The sequence below is a fragment of the Zalophus californianus genome, chromosome 15, assembly GCF_009762305.2.
Source record: "Zalophus californianus isolate mZalCal1 chromosome 15, mZalCal1.pri.v2, whole genome shotgun sequence".
Lineage (NCBI taxonomy): Eukaryota > Metazoa > Chordata > Mammalia > Carnivora > Otariidae > Zalophus > Zalophus californianus.
Window position 1 is genome coordinate 54,480,271 of NC_045609.1, and position 17,548 is coordinate 54,497,818.

Here is a 17,548-nt window from a genome sequence, read left to right on the forward strand (position 1 = left end):
GTCCTGTGTTCATCACCAAAACTACCTTCTTTTTCTCCAGCTCTCGACCTTGTCCTTGGACTGGGCTTGGATGTTCTTACTCTCACCCAGACTGGTGAGTTCTTTTTTTCCCAGGAGGATCCTTGGTTGCTTTATGCAAATAGACTCTTGGCAAGGGCGCAGTCTGTCATCCTGCCCAGAAGTGCCTGCTTCCTAGAGTGAATGCAGACTTAAGAGAAACCCATTTTTATTTGAGAGCTTGGCTTCCCAGGTCTTGGGAGTCACATGTTCAGAGTTCAAGTTTTGTTGCAGCAATGATGAGGAGGACGATAACAAATCTTCCCCATGTATCAGACCCCATGCTAAACACTTTAGATACATTTAATTCTGTCAACAATTCCATGTGATATGTATTACTATTATCCTCATGATACAGAAGAGAAAACTATGGCTTAGAAAGGTTACATTGTAGCCTGTGGTTATGACCAAAGTGCAGAGCCAGCCTGGGACCCACTGGGCTTCTACAGCTGGGCCTGCGCATCCAGCCTTCCTCAGTCAAGCCTCCCAGTCCCCCCTGCGCCTCCTTCCAGCTCTGTTTTCATTCTTTCTAGGCCACCCTCCCAAGGGCCCCCACCGTAATCCACAGGTGGGTTATCAAACCTTATCTAAAGGTGTCCAACCTGGTGGAAACCCCTAAGCTTTTACCCTCCCGACTCCCACATGCTCTGTGTGCCCTACCAGGGCTTCCTGGAGAGGAGGCAAGAGGAGTTGTGGGGAAGGGAATTCTCATCAGCACTAAGAGCCCCCTCTCCAGGCCTTTCAAGGCTTCAATATGGCAAATTGCTCTTCCTAGCCCCCTCCTCAGATCCAATTCTGGAGTCAGGCAGTTTCTCTTCCCTTAAAAGGCCATCAGCATTCCACATTACACGGTTACAATTTTGCCTGATCTTAGTGGGTTAGTGGGTGTTTTACTTGAATAGGGAATTCAAGTCTGGGCTTTAAATGCCATAGAAAAAGAAAAAGTTACTGTCTTTTCAGAATGCCCATTGTAATTTGTCCTTAGAGTAACCCCCCCTCCTTGGTCCTTTTTCCACTGGAACTGACACACTGAACCACCAGATAAATACAGCTGCAAAGTGAAGTTATGGGTATGATTTCTTTCCCTCATTCATTTGCCCTTCTGGCTTCGTCCAGTAAAAAATGAAAGACTGCCCACCCTTTCTCTGATGGTGTCTACAGAGTACAAAACCGAGGGCTGATCAAACAATCTTGATAGTTTGATACATTTGAAAGTGAAACATAGGGAGTGAATTATCCTGTTTAACCACACTGATCATTTCACCAAGTCTGAGAATGTCACCCCACACAGAGTGGTAGCTCTGTTCCCTGCCATCTGTATGACCTCTCAGGAACTCAGTTACCCCACCTATAACATTTTGGGGGTTGGATCTGACAACTCTGAGGTCCCTGAAGGTTCTTGGGGTCTTTATTTTATAATTACAAAACGCATCATTTACAAGTCAGATAAGTTAGGGGATGGGTAGTTAGAATAAAAAAAGTCCTTTATAAAATTTTTACCACATAATTATTTTATGGAGCAAGGTGCCACTGTGCACTTGAAACAATTTACAGAAATCTGGCTTGCAGCCAACTTTTAAGTGACACTTTTACCATTTCAAGTGGGGCTTGCCCATGGGTCACAGTTTCTAAAAACACTATCATATACTCCTTCCCTCCATAGAGACTTTGACAGTGAAACATTAGTAGAATCTCTTCTAAAATCATTACTTCTCTTGGATTGAGGTTTTTTTCCTTTTCTGTAAAAATACAACATATTTATATGCCCTCAAGAATTGGTTTAATGATCATAAACTACTGGTCCTTTTGAAGCACAAACCAGATGATATCATTCCTTGCCTAAAACACTGCAGAGGTGTCCGTTGTTCTCAGGGTCGAGGCCAGGCCCTTGTGTCTATTTGCCCCACCTGGAATGCTCCTGCTCTCTCTTTCACTCCCCCTTACCTGGGAGTTCAGCTCAAACATTACTTCTTCAAGGAATTGTCCTCTGACCCCCTTGATGAGATCAAATTCCTCTATTATAACTCTGAGATGTGATGTGAAGTTTCTTTGGATGAGCGTGATCTGGTCATGAATAGCCTCTACGCTTCATTGTTGCTCTAGGTGTACTGTTTGCCCAGCATGTGCACAACGCTGTCCAGGCACTGGATTCACTGCAGGATCTCTGCCCTCATGAAGCTTAGAGTCTTCTGAGTGAACAGACAGTAATCAAATATAAGAATGAACATATCTGACACTTCCTCCCTCCCCCCACCTCCAGAGCTTACAGAGATTAAACAAATGATTGCAGTGAGCGTGGGGCATGTGATGGGAGGGAAGGGGTAGACCGCCAATGCATCAGTCTCCAGTGGAGGATGAGTTTGGTCATATCACACATTTGTTCAAATAGTCCTTTTACTGCTTTCAGTCTAAGAAGCTGAGTGCGAGAAAGGACTGTAGACTGACATCCCCTGGCTAGCTGGGCCAGCTCCAGGGTAGCCGACTTCAGTGTGGTAAGGGGACTCAGGGTCTATTCTCCTCCTTGTCCTTCAAGGCAAGGGTCTTCCCACGCTCTTGGACTACACCACTCTGCCCAAATGTCAAGGCCTGTTTTTTTTTTCTTTAAATAAATTTCCTATTCCAAGGGCATGCTCTCTTTCCCATCAACTATGACAGTGATGTAGCCTACCATTTTGATGTAACGTTCGTGATATTTATGGAACACCTCTGCTACCATCCCCATTTCACAGACAGGGAAACAGATGCAGGGATAAGGCCAGCTAGTTGGTGGCAGATCTGGGACCTCAAAGCCAGGGCTCTGGCTCTTAATCCAGTGCTTTCCCCACCCTGTCTGAGCCTCCTGGGCTAAACCAGGCCCTTTACAGGGCCCCGAGAAGCCAAAGTTGGCAGCCTCCTGCTTGCAGGGCACTCCCACAGGCTTCTGGTCCTACAGCTAAGGAAGGGAGTGTGAGAAATGAGGAGGGTGGATTATGTACGGAGGCAGTCTACACTCTTGTTTCCTCCCTCATCGTGGAAGGAGGGGATGGCTTACACATGGGGGAGGGGGGCCAGTTATGAGAGGCAAGAGTTCATAAGAGTTGATAAGTGTCAGAAAAGTATTTACTCACATTCATTCCCTGAAAGCCACATTCTCCATGTGTTCCTATTTGTCTTTCAACGATGGCATCAGTCAGGTGGATTCAGCCAGCAATACCAAGGTTTTAGCCAAATGCTGCAGAGGGAGAGAGTTTCATTTAACTTCATTTTTCCAGCCAGGGCTGGCTCCGAAGCGAGTTTTTCTGACTTGGTCGTTTGCTACATGCACAGCAAATTCCCAGAGGTTTCTGAGACTGCCGAGATCTGACACAAGATGACTGCTCCCACCCACCCACCCACTAATAAGACATAAAGCCATCCTATTTTTGGTAACAATTAAAGGGCCTCCCGGTGCAAGCAGAACACTGTTTATTTTCTGTTACATCACTTCGCTTTGCCTTCGAAGGCTGGTCTGCGACCAGTGTTCTCTTGGTGATGCAAGTCGGCTCTCTCCTCCAGCAGTTGGGTCCCTCCCATCGTACAGCACCTCACAGGTCTCTTCCCCGAGCAGTGCGTTGCTGGAGCGAAGAGCAGCTCACGAATCAGCTGCAGGTCCCCGTTTTGAAAAGCAGAGACAGAGGCAGAGGAAAAGGGTGGACTCTTGTGTGACCTGGTCTCAGAGCAAGACAATCACCAGCTGAATTCCAGAAGCCCTGTTCATGTTTGGGGATATTTTTTCGACCGCATGGAATCAGAGAAAAGCCAGAGGATGGGAAATGCCTGCATCCCCCTGAAAAGAATTGCTTATTTCCTATGTCTCTTATCTGCGCTTTTGCTGACTGAGGGGAAGAAACCGGCGAAGCCAAAATGCCCTGCCGTGTGTACTTGTACCAAAGATAATGCTTTATGTGAGAATGCCAGATCCATTCCACGCACCGTTCCTCCTGATGTTATCTCATTGTAAGGCCCGTAAGCATTTTGATATCTAATTTACGATTTAAAAATTCCAGCCGATGTATTTGGGGCTTTGTATGTATCAGTAGGAGGGCATGGAGAGAGAAATTCCTCTTGCGTGCTTGGCCATTTGACAGTGCTAACATTTTGCTGCATTTAGAAATTTTGATTTTGATTAAGCTGCTATGGAACATGCTTAGATACCCCCCACCCCTGAACATTATTATGAGAAACCTGTAGCCGATTCATCTCTCCTACTCCATCTGGGAAGGAACAGTATGGTACTTCATAAAATAGTGTCAAAATAGTGCCTGTTTTGCTAAACCGGATTAACATAAGGTTTGTTCTGTGTGTGTGTGTCTCTTTGTGTATGTCTGTTTGTTTTTTGTTTGTTTTCTTTCAGATCCTTTGTGAGATCTGGTTTTACTGAAATCTCAGAAGGGAGTTTTTTATTCACACCATCGCTGCAGCTCTTGTGAGAAATATTTATATCATGACTATTTTTAATATAGCATATATTTTGATAAGCCCTCTAGTAAAACGATCTCAATATTAATTTTGTCAAATGTGATTGCATTTCTGGAAAGAAAAAGACTATCAGTAAAGTCAGAGGTAGCTGGGTTTGTTTGCGACTTGACACGGGCAGTGCAGGTTGATTCTTGCAATGGTAAATTTGCTAACCTGTAATGCTGTCTACTTTAATGGCTATTTATGAAGTTGTTGGAATGTTTGCAACAATGCTGCCAATTCCATGCCACTATTTTACTTTCATTTTTGACTTGGGAACTTTGCTTATTTTGCCCTGGAGTTTTTGAATTAGTCGATACTGAACCCTGCATAACATATGCGCTCAAGATGTTGTCTCCCGGTGATCTGGGGCAGGCTGCTACTCTGTGTGATTTACCATGTGGGGAAAAACAAATCCGGGTTCTTTCTAGGTAACTCCTTAATATATTAACTCTCATGAGATTGTTTTCTAATCTCCCGTCATTTATAACTAGTCGCCTTACAAGGAGGCAAAGAAAATATTAATATAGGATGGTGCAAAGGATTAGTCTTTGCTGTGTGTTTTGAGTTAGCCAAGAGGGAACCACATATTCCAGCTATGTCTCAAAATAGTCAAAAAACAATATTTGACTAAGAAATCAGATTTCTCCACAGGCACAATATCACATGTATAATTTGTTCTGACGTGTAATGTTTGGCCATTGGAGTGCTAGTTCTTAGAGCAAGACCACATGAGGGTCAAGAGGTCTCCCCAGACTCAGGTGTCAGGTGACAGATTGGAGTTGTAGTGACATGGTTCCAGGAGGAAATTAGCCAATTGTCGATCAACTGAGTTTTTGTTATCTGAACTGCATGATTCAGGACCCAAGTTTTTTGCTTGCTTGATTTTTGGTTTTTGGGTGGGTGTTTTTGGTTTTTTTTTTGCCTTAATTGGCCATTTTGGCTGTTTGAGGTTATATATACAGAGACAAACAGCATGATTTGAAATTGGAGATACCTGTGTAAATCTAACCCCACTACTCACTAGAAACTAGACATGGAATCTTGTGCAGATGACTAAATCTCTCTGAGCCTCAGTCTCCTCATCTGTAAAATGGAGGTGATGATACATTGAAGGATTGTTACCAGAGATAAATAAGATTTAAGTAGATAAAATGCTTGGCATCAGGTATGACAAATGGTTACAAGTTTTATGAACGGTAGGGTTTTTAATTTTTTACATAAAGCTAAAAAGCTAAAAAAAATCTATAAATTAAATCTGTTAATCTGTTGTTTTATCTATATGAAATTCCAAAACTGGTTTGAGTATTTCATTGAATTCACAAACCTGATCAGGTGTTCGGACATTATATAACAATGTTGGCTAATGTCTTTCTACTAGTTAATGTCTTGGATTGATATGCAATTGAGTAGAATATTCTTAAGGGATTTATCTGACTGATGGCTAGTGGTATGATTAGGGGAAGGGTTAGCACATCAAACAAATCCAAAAAAGAGTCTTTAGCACATAGAGAGGCAAAGTCTCCAATGCTGGGATCCTTCCGCAGCATAAGAATTGGTTGTATCTGAAAAAGTGATAATTGTGCTTATGTTGTCCACTTGTTAAATAAATAAATGGCTCATTTAAAAAGCATCCTTTTCAGGAGCTAAGGCACCTCTTTCCCCCCCAGGACAGTTGAATAGATGAGTCCTTAAAATTCAAGGAGAAGCGTCAGTCAACACATACTAATATTCCAACACTAAATAGTCATTAGCTGTAACATAGAAAACCTGGATTGGGCAACCCGATCAGTTAGAACATGTCTACTTTGGTTTTTTGTGTGTTTTTTGTTTTTTTTTTTTTTAACCAGTGGACCAACCTCACAAGCACAGATGCTGGACAGTGGTGTAGGAATAGTTACCGGCTGCTGCGGGGTAATGTGATTACACGTATTTAGAATCGCAGAGGGAAGCCAAGGAACTGGTTTTTAAATAGCCCACACCGAGTGTGTGCCATGCCCCTGTGTCCCATGCTCTGAGTTCCTAAGGAACATTCCAGCCCTTATTTCTAAAAGCAGTTCAGGTTTCAGAAATAACAAAAGGGCGAGTAATTCTTGCCCTGTATGTCCTTACTTAACTCACATTGGCTAACTTCAACATGCAAATTTGTGCCAGAACAGACCTTATGCAAAAGTGTCAGGTGTCAAAGTTGGTCTCTGATCTCAGCACCCTGTTTCCTAAAGATTTTGCTCCCGATTCTTCCTGCCCAATTTCTTTGCTTCCTCCTTCTCCTCAGGAAAGGGTCTAATAAGCTCGTTTTCACTGAGGAGGAAATAAATCATAAGGCTCCAAATAGGAATTGTGCCATAATCATAACATTAATGGGAATAGATGGTTCACAGATCAAAAGAGTTCTTCTGTGGGGCATGGCCACCCAGTGCCCTGAAAACCCCACGTGGGCTGCCAGTCCCCTCCGGAACACGAAGACGAAGGGGCCTGAATTTGCCTTTGCATGACTTTGGCCATCAGACGAGGCCTGGATCACACCAGCCATGGCTTATGCTTTGCAATGAATTCTAACAGCATTTGTGACCGTGGATTACCAAACTGACCTGTCCTAGCCTGTGAAGAGAGAAACTTCAAACTCGATTCTGCTTGATTGATGTGCAAAGGCAGTTGGTTTCTTGCTCTGTTGTTGAAAAAAGGAAAAGAAATGACCCATTCCCATGATCCGTGCTAACAATCTGATAATTTTGTTATGGCCCCAGATGCTTTTTCAGACCTTCTGCAGAAGCATCATGAAAAGTACTTTCTGAAATGTCAGCCTGGGGTACTGAGGAGAATAGACGCAGTGCCCTCCTTAAGTTACATACAGTGTTTTGGGAGAAAAGACAATGTGTGTTGGAGAGCAAGAACAACAAGAGTGCACACTGGTAGAGAGGAGAGAAAGAATAGAATTATCTAATAAAAATTCATCAAAAACGTTGTACAAAACATTTTAAAAATGTCTTATTTCTGGTTTTAAACAGCCACAATAACAAAACTTTGGCCAAGCAAATGCAATTTCATTCATGTTTTCCATAGAGCCAGTTGTAAAACATAACCAATGAGAATGATTATTCATTTGGGTTTGCTCTTAGGGGTGGGGAACAGCGCTTGTAGCGAATGCAATTTACAGAAATGTGTTTTCACACATTAAAGCCCTGTTCTTCTCAACTACAGACTGAAATCCCCAATGATAAAGGCTCATTGCAGAAGTAAAATTCTAACTGAAGAATATAAAATGTGGCAACATTGCCATTTGTTTATAAAATTTTTAATAAACTAAATCCCTCCAACTCTTGCGAGAGTTCTCTTTGCAGGGAGCAAATTACAAGGTTGATTTTAGTATCATGCTAAAAAAAAAAAAAATCCATGTATATAAGAATTCAATGTGGTCCGAAAAAAATTCTATTTATTCCAATGTGATTTGGTCTTGTTTGAAGCAATAGAATTGATCCCTCGGCGGGGGGGGGGGGGGGGGGGGGGGGGGGGATATCACTATTTCTTTTATTAATCCACAATAAGCACACAAGTACATAGCCCATAAGAAGTAAAAAAATTAAAAAAGGAAAAAGCAATACCATGAACAAGATAAATAATACATCCATCCTTACTGAGGTTTTATCATTTAGTCCTTCAAAATACTATTTGCCCACGAAAAAATATCCATGGCCTATCTCACCTTCGCAGTTATTGGCCCCTTCTTCTATTCCTCCTTAATGTTACAAGCATAAGAAAAATGTAGCACTCCTTAATGACTACTCAAGCCAGACCTATAAGCTAAGGGGGCTTCTCAAAGAATTATTAGCTGGTTATGGATAAGCATATTTTGGTTTGTGGCCAGCTGATGCCCCTCACAATAGACCAAGAAGTAAAAATTTCAGTCAGCAACTAGGTTGTGTTGTCTACAATTTGCCTCATGACCCAATAGCTCTGATTTTCAACTTTTTAATTACTTAATTGTTGTGACTGCAAAGTAATCTTGTACAACCAATGTTTTCTCTGAAACTGTATGTCATCCTCTCAGTTATTCAAGCAAGAAACTTATGAGTTACCGGCCCCTTCTCCTTCACTGTTTTCCAACCAGACAAGTCCTCTCTCAAACAGGATGAGAACCTGCCACCTCCTCTTTATCCCAAGGCCATGGCCCTAACTGAAGCTGCCATCAGGGGTTCACGAGCTGCTGTGGGAGCCTCTGCATTGGGTGCCCCTGCTGCCCACCTCCATTAGTGTTACTTTCCAGAAACACAGATCTCATCATGTCACCCTTGTGCTTGGACGTTTTTAATGGTTTCCCGGAAACAGAGGAAGTCTGAACACCTGAGTTGGTCTTAATAGAATGTAGCTATTTGTCCAGGGTCATCTCTCATAATATTGACACCACACGTGCACACAAACACTCTCCAAGCTTCGTCCATTAACAAACTGAAGTACCTTATTCCCTGACCTCTGTTGTCTCAAACTCTATAGACTTTTTGGATATCTCTAGTTCTTCCTGTCATTTACTAGAGATATCTGTGCTTCTATCTGCCTCATGTCTCTGGACATCGTAGAGGGTCATCAATAGCCAAGGTCCTAGAAAAGAGCCTAGATGTTGCAAGCCTAGACCAGCATATATTTGTTGAATTCAATCCATATTTTCACAGATTTTATACTAAAGAGTCTTGCTTTCCTATCAGTAGATAGTCCCATTCTTTTTTATGTTTGGTGTACCCTATCAGATTTCACGTGAACTAAGTGTGTGGAGGTCTAGAAAGTGAACTGAACCCAAAAATTGTGAAGAGATTCTGTTCACCCCCAAACAAAGGTGTTGTTCACTGACTCAGTTACCTCCCCCATACTGGCATTTCATGTTGGGAATTGGCCTCCTTCCCTAGGAACCAAGGACTACCCCTACAAAGAGAGTAATGGTTGGGTGATACTCCCTCAAGCCAAAGAGAAGCTCCCCAATCTGTCCTAGGGACCCAGGTCACCTAGAAAGTATGAAACAGAACACAAAAGGCCATCATGGGGGAAGCCCCCAGGTCTGAGGCTCCGGTTCCTGGAGGACTTCTACCCTCCCTCCTGAAGGCCTGAATACAGACTAAATTTGAATGGGTCAGGCAGAGTCTAAGTCAGGAAACTACCTTGGCTTCGGGACCAGAACAAAATAGTGGAGGGCAGTCTGGGAGGCACAGGCACATCCTCTTCCCGAGGAGAGGCCAGGGAAAGTAGCAGTTTGCATGGTGAACACCTCCTTCCTCTTCACGGTCTCTTCCCTTTCTTGCTGCCTTTTTCCCAGTCTCTTCACACCCATTCCTGGGCTGTCCCAATCCCCTCTTCTGTATCATGTGTATTGGTTGTACAAATAAATTATACTTTTTAAAAAAGGATAAAACCCTAGCATTATGATATTAAACTTCTTCAACAGAGATCTCTAGTGTACCACAATTTAAAAGGCAAAGCATCCAAAGCCTTTCTTAGACCCACTGCCTGAGCCTCTTCTGTCCCACGTGGACTTCCTCTAGGCCTTTGACATGAAAAAAATCATATTTGCCTCCCAGGTTCTCTGTTGACTCTGGAGGTTGACTAACATCAATGGTGTGAAGGGTAACATTCCCCCTTTATCCAGTCTGACAAGACATCCAAAGGGAAATGTTGGTTAAGCAGTATTAAGATGGAAAAAAAATTCACTGACAGAAAGGTTATTTCCTTTTTGACTTATTTATATTTGCTCAGCTAAAAGTAGGTATTCATTGTAGTGTTGCAAGCAGTAAAAAAATGAAAGTAAAAGCCTCCCATTTCAGTAAACGCATTTTGGGATTCTACTGTGCAACAAGCACAGTATTGGGCTTCGTGAGGGACACAAAGATGAGTGTCATCTCTCTCTCCCTCCCTGCTCTGATATGGAAGTTCCAAGTTGGCAGTGATCCCTAAAAAGGTAAATTATAATTGCCTGTGTTTGAATGCATCATAAGGTAGACTCTTTTTTAATTTTTTTATCATAAGGTAGTCTTGATAGGCTTTCTTATTTTGTTCAAAATGATATTCAGTTGATTGGTTAGGATGGTGACTTTTGCCAACTGTTGAGATATAGGCTACAAAATGATTACAGGGGCTTTACGGTGACAGCTGTGATATCAAAGTGGTGAACCCTGGAGAGCTGACAATGTGGCAAGTAGCAAAGAATGCAGGTTTTGTGGTCAAATAAACATGGGTTCAATCCCCACTCTGTTGCTTAGTAGTTCTATGCTTTGGGACAAGTTTAGTCAAGCCTCATGATATGCATCTGCAAAATGGAGAATAACCATCATACCTACTGTACAGGATTACAGTAAGGATTAACTGAAGCAATAAATATAAAGTGCTTGGCACAGTTCCTGTAACTCAATAATAAACGTTAGTTTTTATTACGGTTTTTAAAAATCACTTTAATTTGACCAACCACAATATTGGATTAGCATCTGATTGTATGGGTTGGATTTGCTTATGATCCTAGATTCGAAATGTTATTGTTCTACCCAGAGGTCTCCATCAGAACCTGCTAAGAAATCTTTCCTTCAAATACTTCTCACAGAAAACATGAACTATTTACCTTTTTGGGGGGTAGCAGACCGAGAGGAGCAGAATCCTCTCACTTCTTCCTCGTGAAAAAAAAACTGGCACCACATTTTGTAAAATATGATTTTGTTCAAAATAATTAACACTGACCAGTCTTCAGATGAGTGGTTCTATGGTAGGATGGAAAGAGGTCTGAAATAGAAGACATGAGTTTCAAATCCAGTTCAGCCACTAATAGGCTTTCTGAACTTGGGTTGGTCACAAAATATCCCTGGGCCTAAAATTTAAATGTATAAAATACCAGAGATAGATAAAATTATGGTTCTTGAACTCAAATGCCAATGGGGGTTGGGTGATAGGGTAAATAAAAGAAGCAGTTGAGTAGAAGACAATAGGGGGTGGTAGTGACTGGGGTAAACCAGAGAAGACAAGCTTTGCCTAAAAATGACATCCTCGGCTCCAGCTAATCATTGCTGATGAGACTATGGTACATGAACATGGAGCCATATTTTCCTAATTTTCAGGGGAAGGCAAAAATCTGGAAGCAGATTTTTAAAAAGGATAAAAAACAAAACATAAGTTGACATTTTGGGACCTATATATTCGATGAACTAAGGTGTTTCCTGGCTTAAAAAATTCTATTGTATTGTATTCCATTCTACAAATAGAGTTACTTTAAATTAATACAATATAGAAGGTGATCTTGTTAAAGAAATGGACAAAATTTATTGGATCAATTCTAACAAACCAGTAAATTAGATTATTAAATGAAAGAGCCTCATAATATGGAATTAGCTATTATAAAGTCATTATTAAAATAATAATGTGGTTCTCAATTTTCCAAGTAGATCCCTTGGGATTTTACCAAGACCTCCCCATGGTGGCTGATGATAAAACAATATTTCATTTTCCCTCCCATGGGCAGGGACTAGAGAGAAATTGTTGTGCCCATTTACATGGCAAAATGGCAGGTGTTTGCCTGTGTACAATGTGATTAAAAAGCAATGAGCCTTAAAAAAAAAACCAGACTAGAATTTATATGTACAAATAACTCTGGAGTCATTAGAGAATTCCTGTGGGAGGTCATAGATTCCTCCCAACTATGCTTCCATGGCTAAACATTTCTATATCCTTCTTTGAGAACTGTCTTCACTGCCAGTTTACAAGCCATGCAATAAAACCAGGCAAAATTCTGTCAGGGGGGTGTTTGTCATTTTTGTATTGCCTGATGCTAAGCACTTTATTGATCTCATTTTTTTTACTTCATCATCACAATAACCCTATGAGGGTATATGATTACCTCCATTCCACAGATGAAGCACTGAATCATAAAAGGGTTTTAAGTAACCCTCCTCAATGTCACACCCCTCCTAAGTGGCACATCTGGGGCTTAACCCCACATCCTTACTTTTAACTACTTGCATCTATTTCCTCTTGAACATGAATCACTGGGCTTGACTTTACATAGTTCCATTCCCAAAATCCAACCCCCTCTCAAAGGGTCAACCTTTGCCATTAACAAGGGTATTCAGGGGAATGTGTCCTGATTCCGGAGAACAATTAATGAGAAGGAGTTTCAAAAGCCCTTTGAAAGAGTGGTAGCATTACTGGCAAGAGCAACTTGTTTCCCTAGGATTTAATTCTCATTTGTATGTGTAAGCCCTGGTCTCCTTGCTTGGAAAAAAGAGAAAGAGAAGAAAATAGCAAAAGAAAAGGACTTATATACTTTAAAGTTATGCCTTAGATCAATGTTTTCTAAACTTGTGTCCTGTGGAACCATTGTCCTGCAAGAAACGGGTCTGTGCTCAAATAAATTTGGGAAACTGTACATTTTATCTCCCCACCTGGGCTACTCACAATGCGTTTTGCCTTAGAAAAGCCTCTGGAATTATTTTATGTCATTTCGCTTTTCTTCACATCTCATAGGATATTGGGAATCTACGCCTTTGGTATTCATATTATTTATTAGCTTAATTATTTATACTTACCTTGTTCTAGAAAGGCTTGCTAGCAGTGGTTAGGCAGGTACAAAGAATTCCATCTTAAAGGATACACTAAACCATCTATCTCCATACAAGGAGTTAACTCAGACAATTTTGTTTGTGTGGATTCATTGACTGTGATATCTGGGAGCATGCCTCCCTCCCACACTGTCCACCTGGTCAAGCAGCTCGGCACACACAGCTGCTTTGGGGACCTCCCAGTGGATGCTCCATCTTTCTGAGGAAGTAGATTACCCCTTACAGCATATTCAACAGGAAAAACGCCCCTGAGCTTATATTTACACTCTCGTTATTTTTGTTTGGAGCAGGTTCCCTCACAGCCATTTCCCAAATGGCTAATCCAGCATTTCCCTGGGTATGTTTCATGGAATATTCATTTTACATAAGGATCAATGATAAAAGGGTCCCATGATCAATAAAATTGGGAAACTGCGTATTTCATTCCCTTTTGAAGAGTCTCAATTTATTTAAGGATAGAAAGAGTAGTGTAATTAAGAACTCTAATGATCTTTACTTACCCACTTTTCTATTCATGTAAAACCTCTCGACCCTAAGAAGGCCTTGTATTCCAGGGAATAGACTCTGGGAATTACCAGGCAAGGCTGTTCTAGACTTGCAGCAGACACTGGGCAGATCTGATGGGACTAAAAAGAGAAATCATGGCCTCACCTATGACCATCACCAGTCTGAGCACAGAATCCCAGCTTTGCCAGTTACAAGCTTCAAATTACTTTACCTCTCTCACCTCGGTTTCCTTCATATTTTAAGAGGAGAATATAAAACTTAAATTATAGTGTTCATTTTAAGATTAAAATGAGTTCATAGATGGCAAGCTGCTGAAGATGAGGCTTGGCACAGAATAGGCTTTCCATAAACTGTTAAGTCCCTTCTCCTTGGTGCTTCAGGACCAGGGCGATATAGGCTGAATTTATAAACAACATCGAGAGGGTAGGCTGATGACTAGTTGTGCCAATTCCTAGACTAGTTATGCCAATTCCTGGAAAGGAAAATTTGACTGTCCTGGGATAAGAGGTAATAGACTATAAAAGCAAAGAGGTAGATCCGTGCTTTGTTACTTGCTAGTAGGCATGCCAAGAATATTCCCAAGGGGAGTGCCTGGGTGACTCAGTCGTTTAAGCATCTGCCTTTGGCTCAGGTCATGAATCCCAGGGTCCTAAGATCGAACCCCGCATCGGGCTCCCTGCTCAGCAGGAAGCCTGCTTCTCCCTCTCCCACTCCCCCTGCTTGTGTTCCCTCTCTCCCTGTGTCTCTCTCTGTCAAATAAATAAATAAAGTCTTAAAAAAAAAAAAGAAGAATATTCCCAAGGGGATCCCTAAAACCTACATTCTAATCCTGGCCCTGCCGCTGATAAAAGATGTATCTGACCTTGAGTAAATCCCTTAACTTCTGCAGACCTCAGTTTCCTCACCTGTAAAAAGAAGAATTGAACTATGTATCTCTCTGGAGTGCCCCTCACACCCCACCAGATTTATGTGAAGCTAAAGTAGGGTTATTTCCCATCAACCCGGATTAAGAGGTGGTGGTCTACTTAAGGATCAGCTGAATTTCATTGAAAATGGTTTTCAAGGATGGAAGACCCAAAAAATCCTAAAAACCAAAATACTGTGACATAAGGTGCTCATGTATGATGCTTCCCATTTTAATGCTTTCCTGTCTTAAAAGCATATTTTTAAATATTCAAATGTAAATTATTCACATGGCACATGCCCTTAGAATGTGCACATTTAACTAAAGTGAATCATCAGCCTATTATTAATTATCATTCAGCCAGCCCTATTCTTTTGGATAAAGGAGAATATTAGTATCTGAAGGGGCTGAATCATTTCAGCACAGCAAGCTCTAAGCAACTTGTCAAGTCCCTCCAGCTATGCCCCTAGCTCTTCCAGCAGCTTGTGGCCTGTGTGGCTTCATCTCTCTCTTTCCTATATATGCAAATATACATCCCAGATGTGCCTGGATTTGTGGGTTTTTGTGTTTACTTACACTACCCATGGCTGCCTCATTCCCTGGACAATGCCCATAACAGTTGTCTGGGACAGGTGATAATCTCACTAGCTCTCAGTTCCCTAGCAGTAAAACTAAGGTTCTTCACTACATCTAAAGGCTCTTCCAGCTCTGATGTTTTATGTCTACGCTCTTTGCTTAGATATTCTTTGGCAGAAGCAGAGGAGACATGCGCACATATGTTATCTCATGTAATTCTTAGAATCTTCTAGGAAGTCTTTTTGTTATTATAATTCCTATCTCGACAGATGATGAAACAGATTCACCTACTTTATGTATCATGTACATAATGAGTGGCAATCACAAACTTAGAAACCAGATTCTCCATTCTATATCTGATCAGTGCCATCTCCAAGTGACAGCCAAGTGCTGGCTGCTCACTCTTTCCTTCTTCATCCAGAGTAGTCCTCACTGAGGGGAGATTATATTGGAGACACCTCTCCCCCCCCGCCCCCTGCCCAAATCATCTCCCCTCCACAGCCAGGAGAACCTGTTCTGGGCTAGAAGACACCATGCAGGCCACTCATGGGTCAATGACAATTCTGATGATAATAGAGATGTCACAAGTGCCTAGAGGGAGTTTGAAGAAGTATCAGTAGAGCCAGGGGGTCCTGGCACATGACCAGATGAGCAGTCCAGTTTGAGACAAGGGGAGATTTTCTCAGCAGGGTTACACCTGCCATTCAGCTCTCTGCAGACCTGCCTCCACACCACTCCCTGCTTCCCATGTAAAGCCCATGCATACTCTTCCAAGAATGAAGCCCACAATGCTGTAAGCATAGACTTCTACATATTTCAAGCTAGAAACGACCTAGCCCCCTCATTTGACAACATAGAGAGAAGTCTTAAGGCCACACAGGGGATTTACGACCAATTCACAGAAATTAAGACCCAGGCTTTCTGATTCCCTCTTCATGTGCTCCTTCCCTGGAACCTGGAAAAGTGAGGAACCAGGACAGGAAACCACTTCAGCGGCCCATCAGCCTCAGCATCGACACCTGGGCTTGCCCAGTGCGTTTGCTCTTGTGGACCCCCATCTTCAGCTTCTTGGCTGGACATCGGGCAGCCTAAAACTTCACCTTCTTCCCCTGTAGCTAGATCTGCCTTCTCTGATCTGCTCATTTCTTTGCTTCTCTGTTGCCACCTCGCCAGTTTCCCTCAGGACTCCGAGCTCCACACTAACCTTAATGCTCACTTTTTTGCTGCTTTTGAATTAAATGCTCTGGTGCTAGCTTTTCAGTTCAATCAGGAACCCCATAACAACTTCACGGCCTTGGTGTTAATTTACTGTTTGTGAAGAGATGTGACCCACCCATCTAGGTAGTTGGATGTAGACACCAGGAGGAGCTAGAGCTCGAGGGGAGCAGATATCTTTCAGGGATGTCATCCTCTGTTCCCAGTGCTATATTAACAATAAAATCATGAAGCCTTTTTAAAAAATCCTATCATTGACGGGGAGTTTTAAGAGTATTATCCTAAATACTTGTGGAAATCAAATATGCAATTTTAAAAGATTATTACCTTCAAAATTTACTGGATGCCTTACTCAGAAGTAAAGTCATATTTCTAAATACTTTCCTTTTAAATCAAAAAGAATAAAAATATATGAATTGAGCACTAAACTCAATATCCTAAGGAAATCAAGAGAAAATAAATAGCAATCATATAAAATAATAAATTAGGAAGCACTAGGAATAATAAATAAATCCAAGATTTGATTCTTGGAAAAACCCAATAAAATAGCAGACATTTGAAGGAAGCAACACTTGTAAATGGGGAAAGCATCAATTATTCAACAAAAGGTTTTGAGTAAATTTGAGTATTTAGGAAAGAATCAAGGCAGTGTCTCACCTCACATTATACATAAAAGTAAGTCCCAGGTGGATGAAGGAGTCAAATGTTAAAAAAAAAAGAATTTTTAAGGCAGTAGATGTAGGTAATATTTCATTGATCTTTATGTAGGAAAGAATGTTTTAAGAATAAAAGCAAAGAAAGAATACACAATGGAAGCTGATATATTTTGTTAAAAATGTGAAACTTCTATATGTTAAAAATCACGAATGAAAAGACAAATCATAATCAATAGGGAAAAACCTCAAATAAAGAAAAGAATAAGTAATGTTCTTAATATATAAAAGGTCTCAGAAAGGGGCACCTGGGTGGCTCAGTCGTTAAGCATCTGCCTTCGGCTCAGGTCATGATCCCAGTGTCCTGGGATCGAGCCCCGCATCGGGCTCCCTGCTCAGCTGGAAGCCTGCTTCTCCCTCTCCCACTCCCCCTGCTTGTGTTCCCTCTCTCGCTGTGTCTCTCTCTGTCAAATAAATAAAATCTTTAAAAATAAATAAATAAATAAATAAAAATAAAAGGGCTCAGAAAGCAATAAAATTGTCAAAGGACATGATTTCATAGAAAAAGAAACAAAAAT

General features: G+C 41.5%; 1 protein-coding gene across 2 annotated transcripts in view; it reads left to right on the top strand.

Annotated features, from left to right (window-relative positions):
• Nucleotides 1-3,468: 3,468 nt before the first annotated feature.
• LGI1 (leucine rich glioma inactivated 1) overlaps nucleotides 3,469-17,548 on the top strand; it is a 39,137-nt gene continuing 25,057 nt past the window's right edge. Inside the window, exons 1-2 of one of the 2 annotated variants that reach the window (XM_027596704.2) lie at nucleotides 3,469-4,032; nucleotides 4,430-4,501. In XM_027596704.2, the coding sequence (XP_027452505.1) occupies nucleotides 3,818-4,032; nucleotides 4,430-4,501 (287 nt within the window). In that variant the 5' untranslated portion in view covers nucleotides 3,469-3,817. The remainder of the gene's footprint in view (nucleotides 4,033-4,429; nucleotides 4,502-17,548) is intronic. The other variant, XM_027596705.2, reaches the window with a different exon arrangement.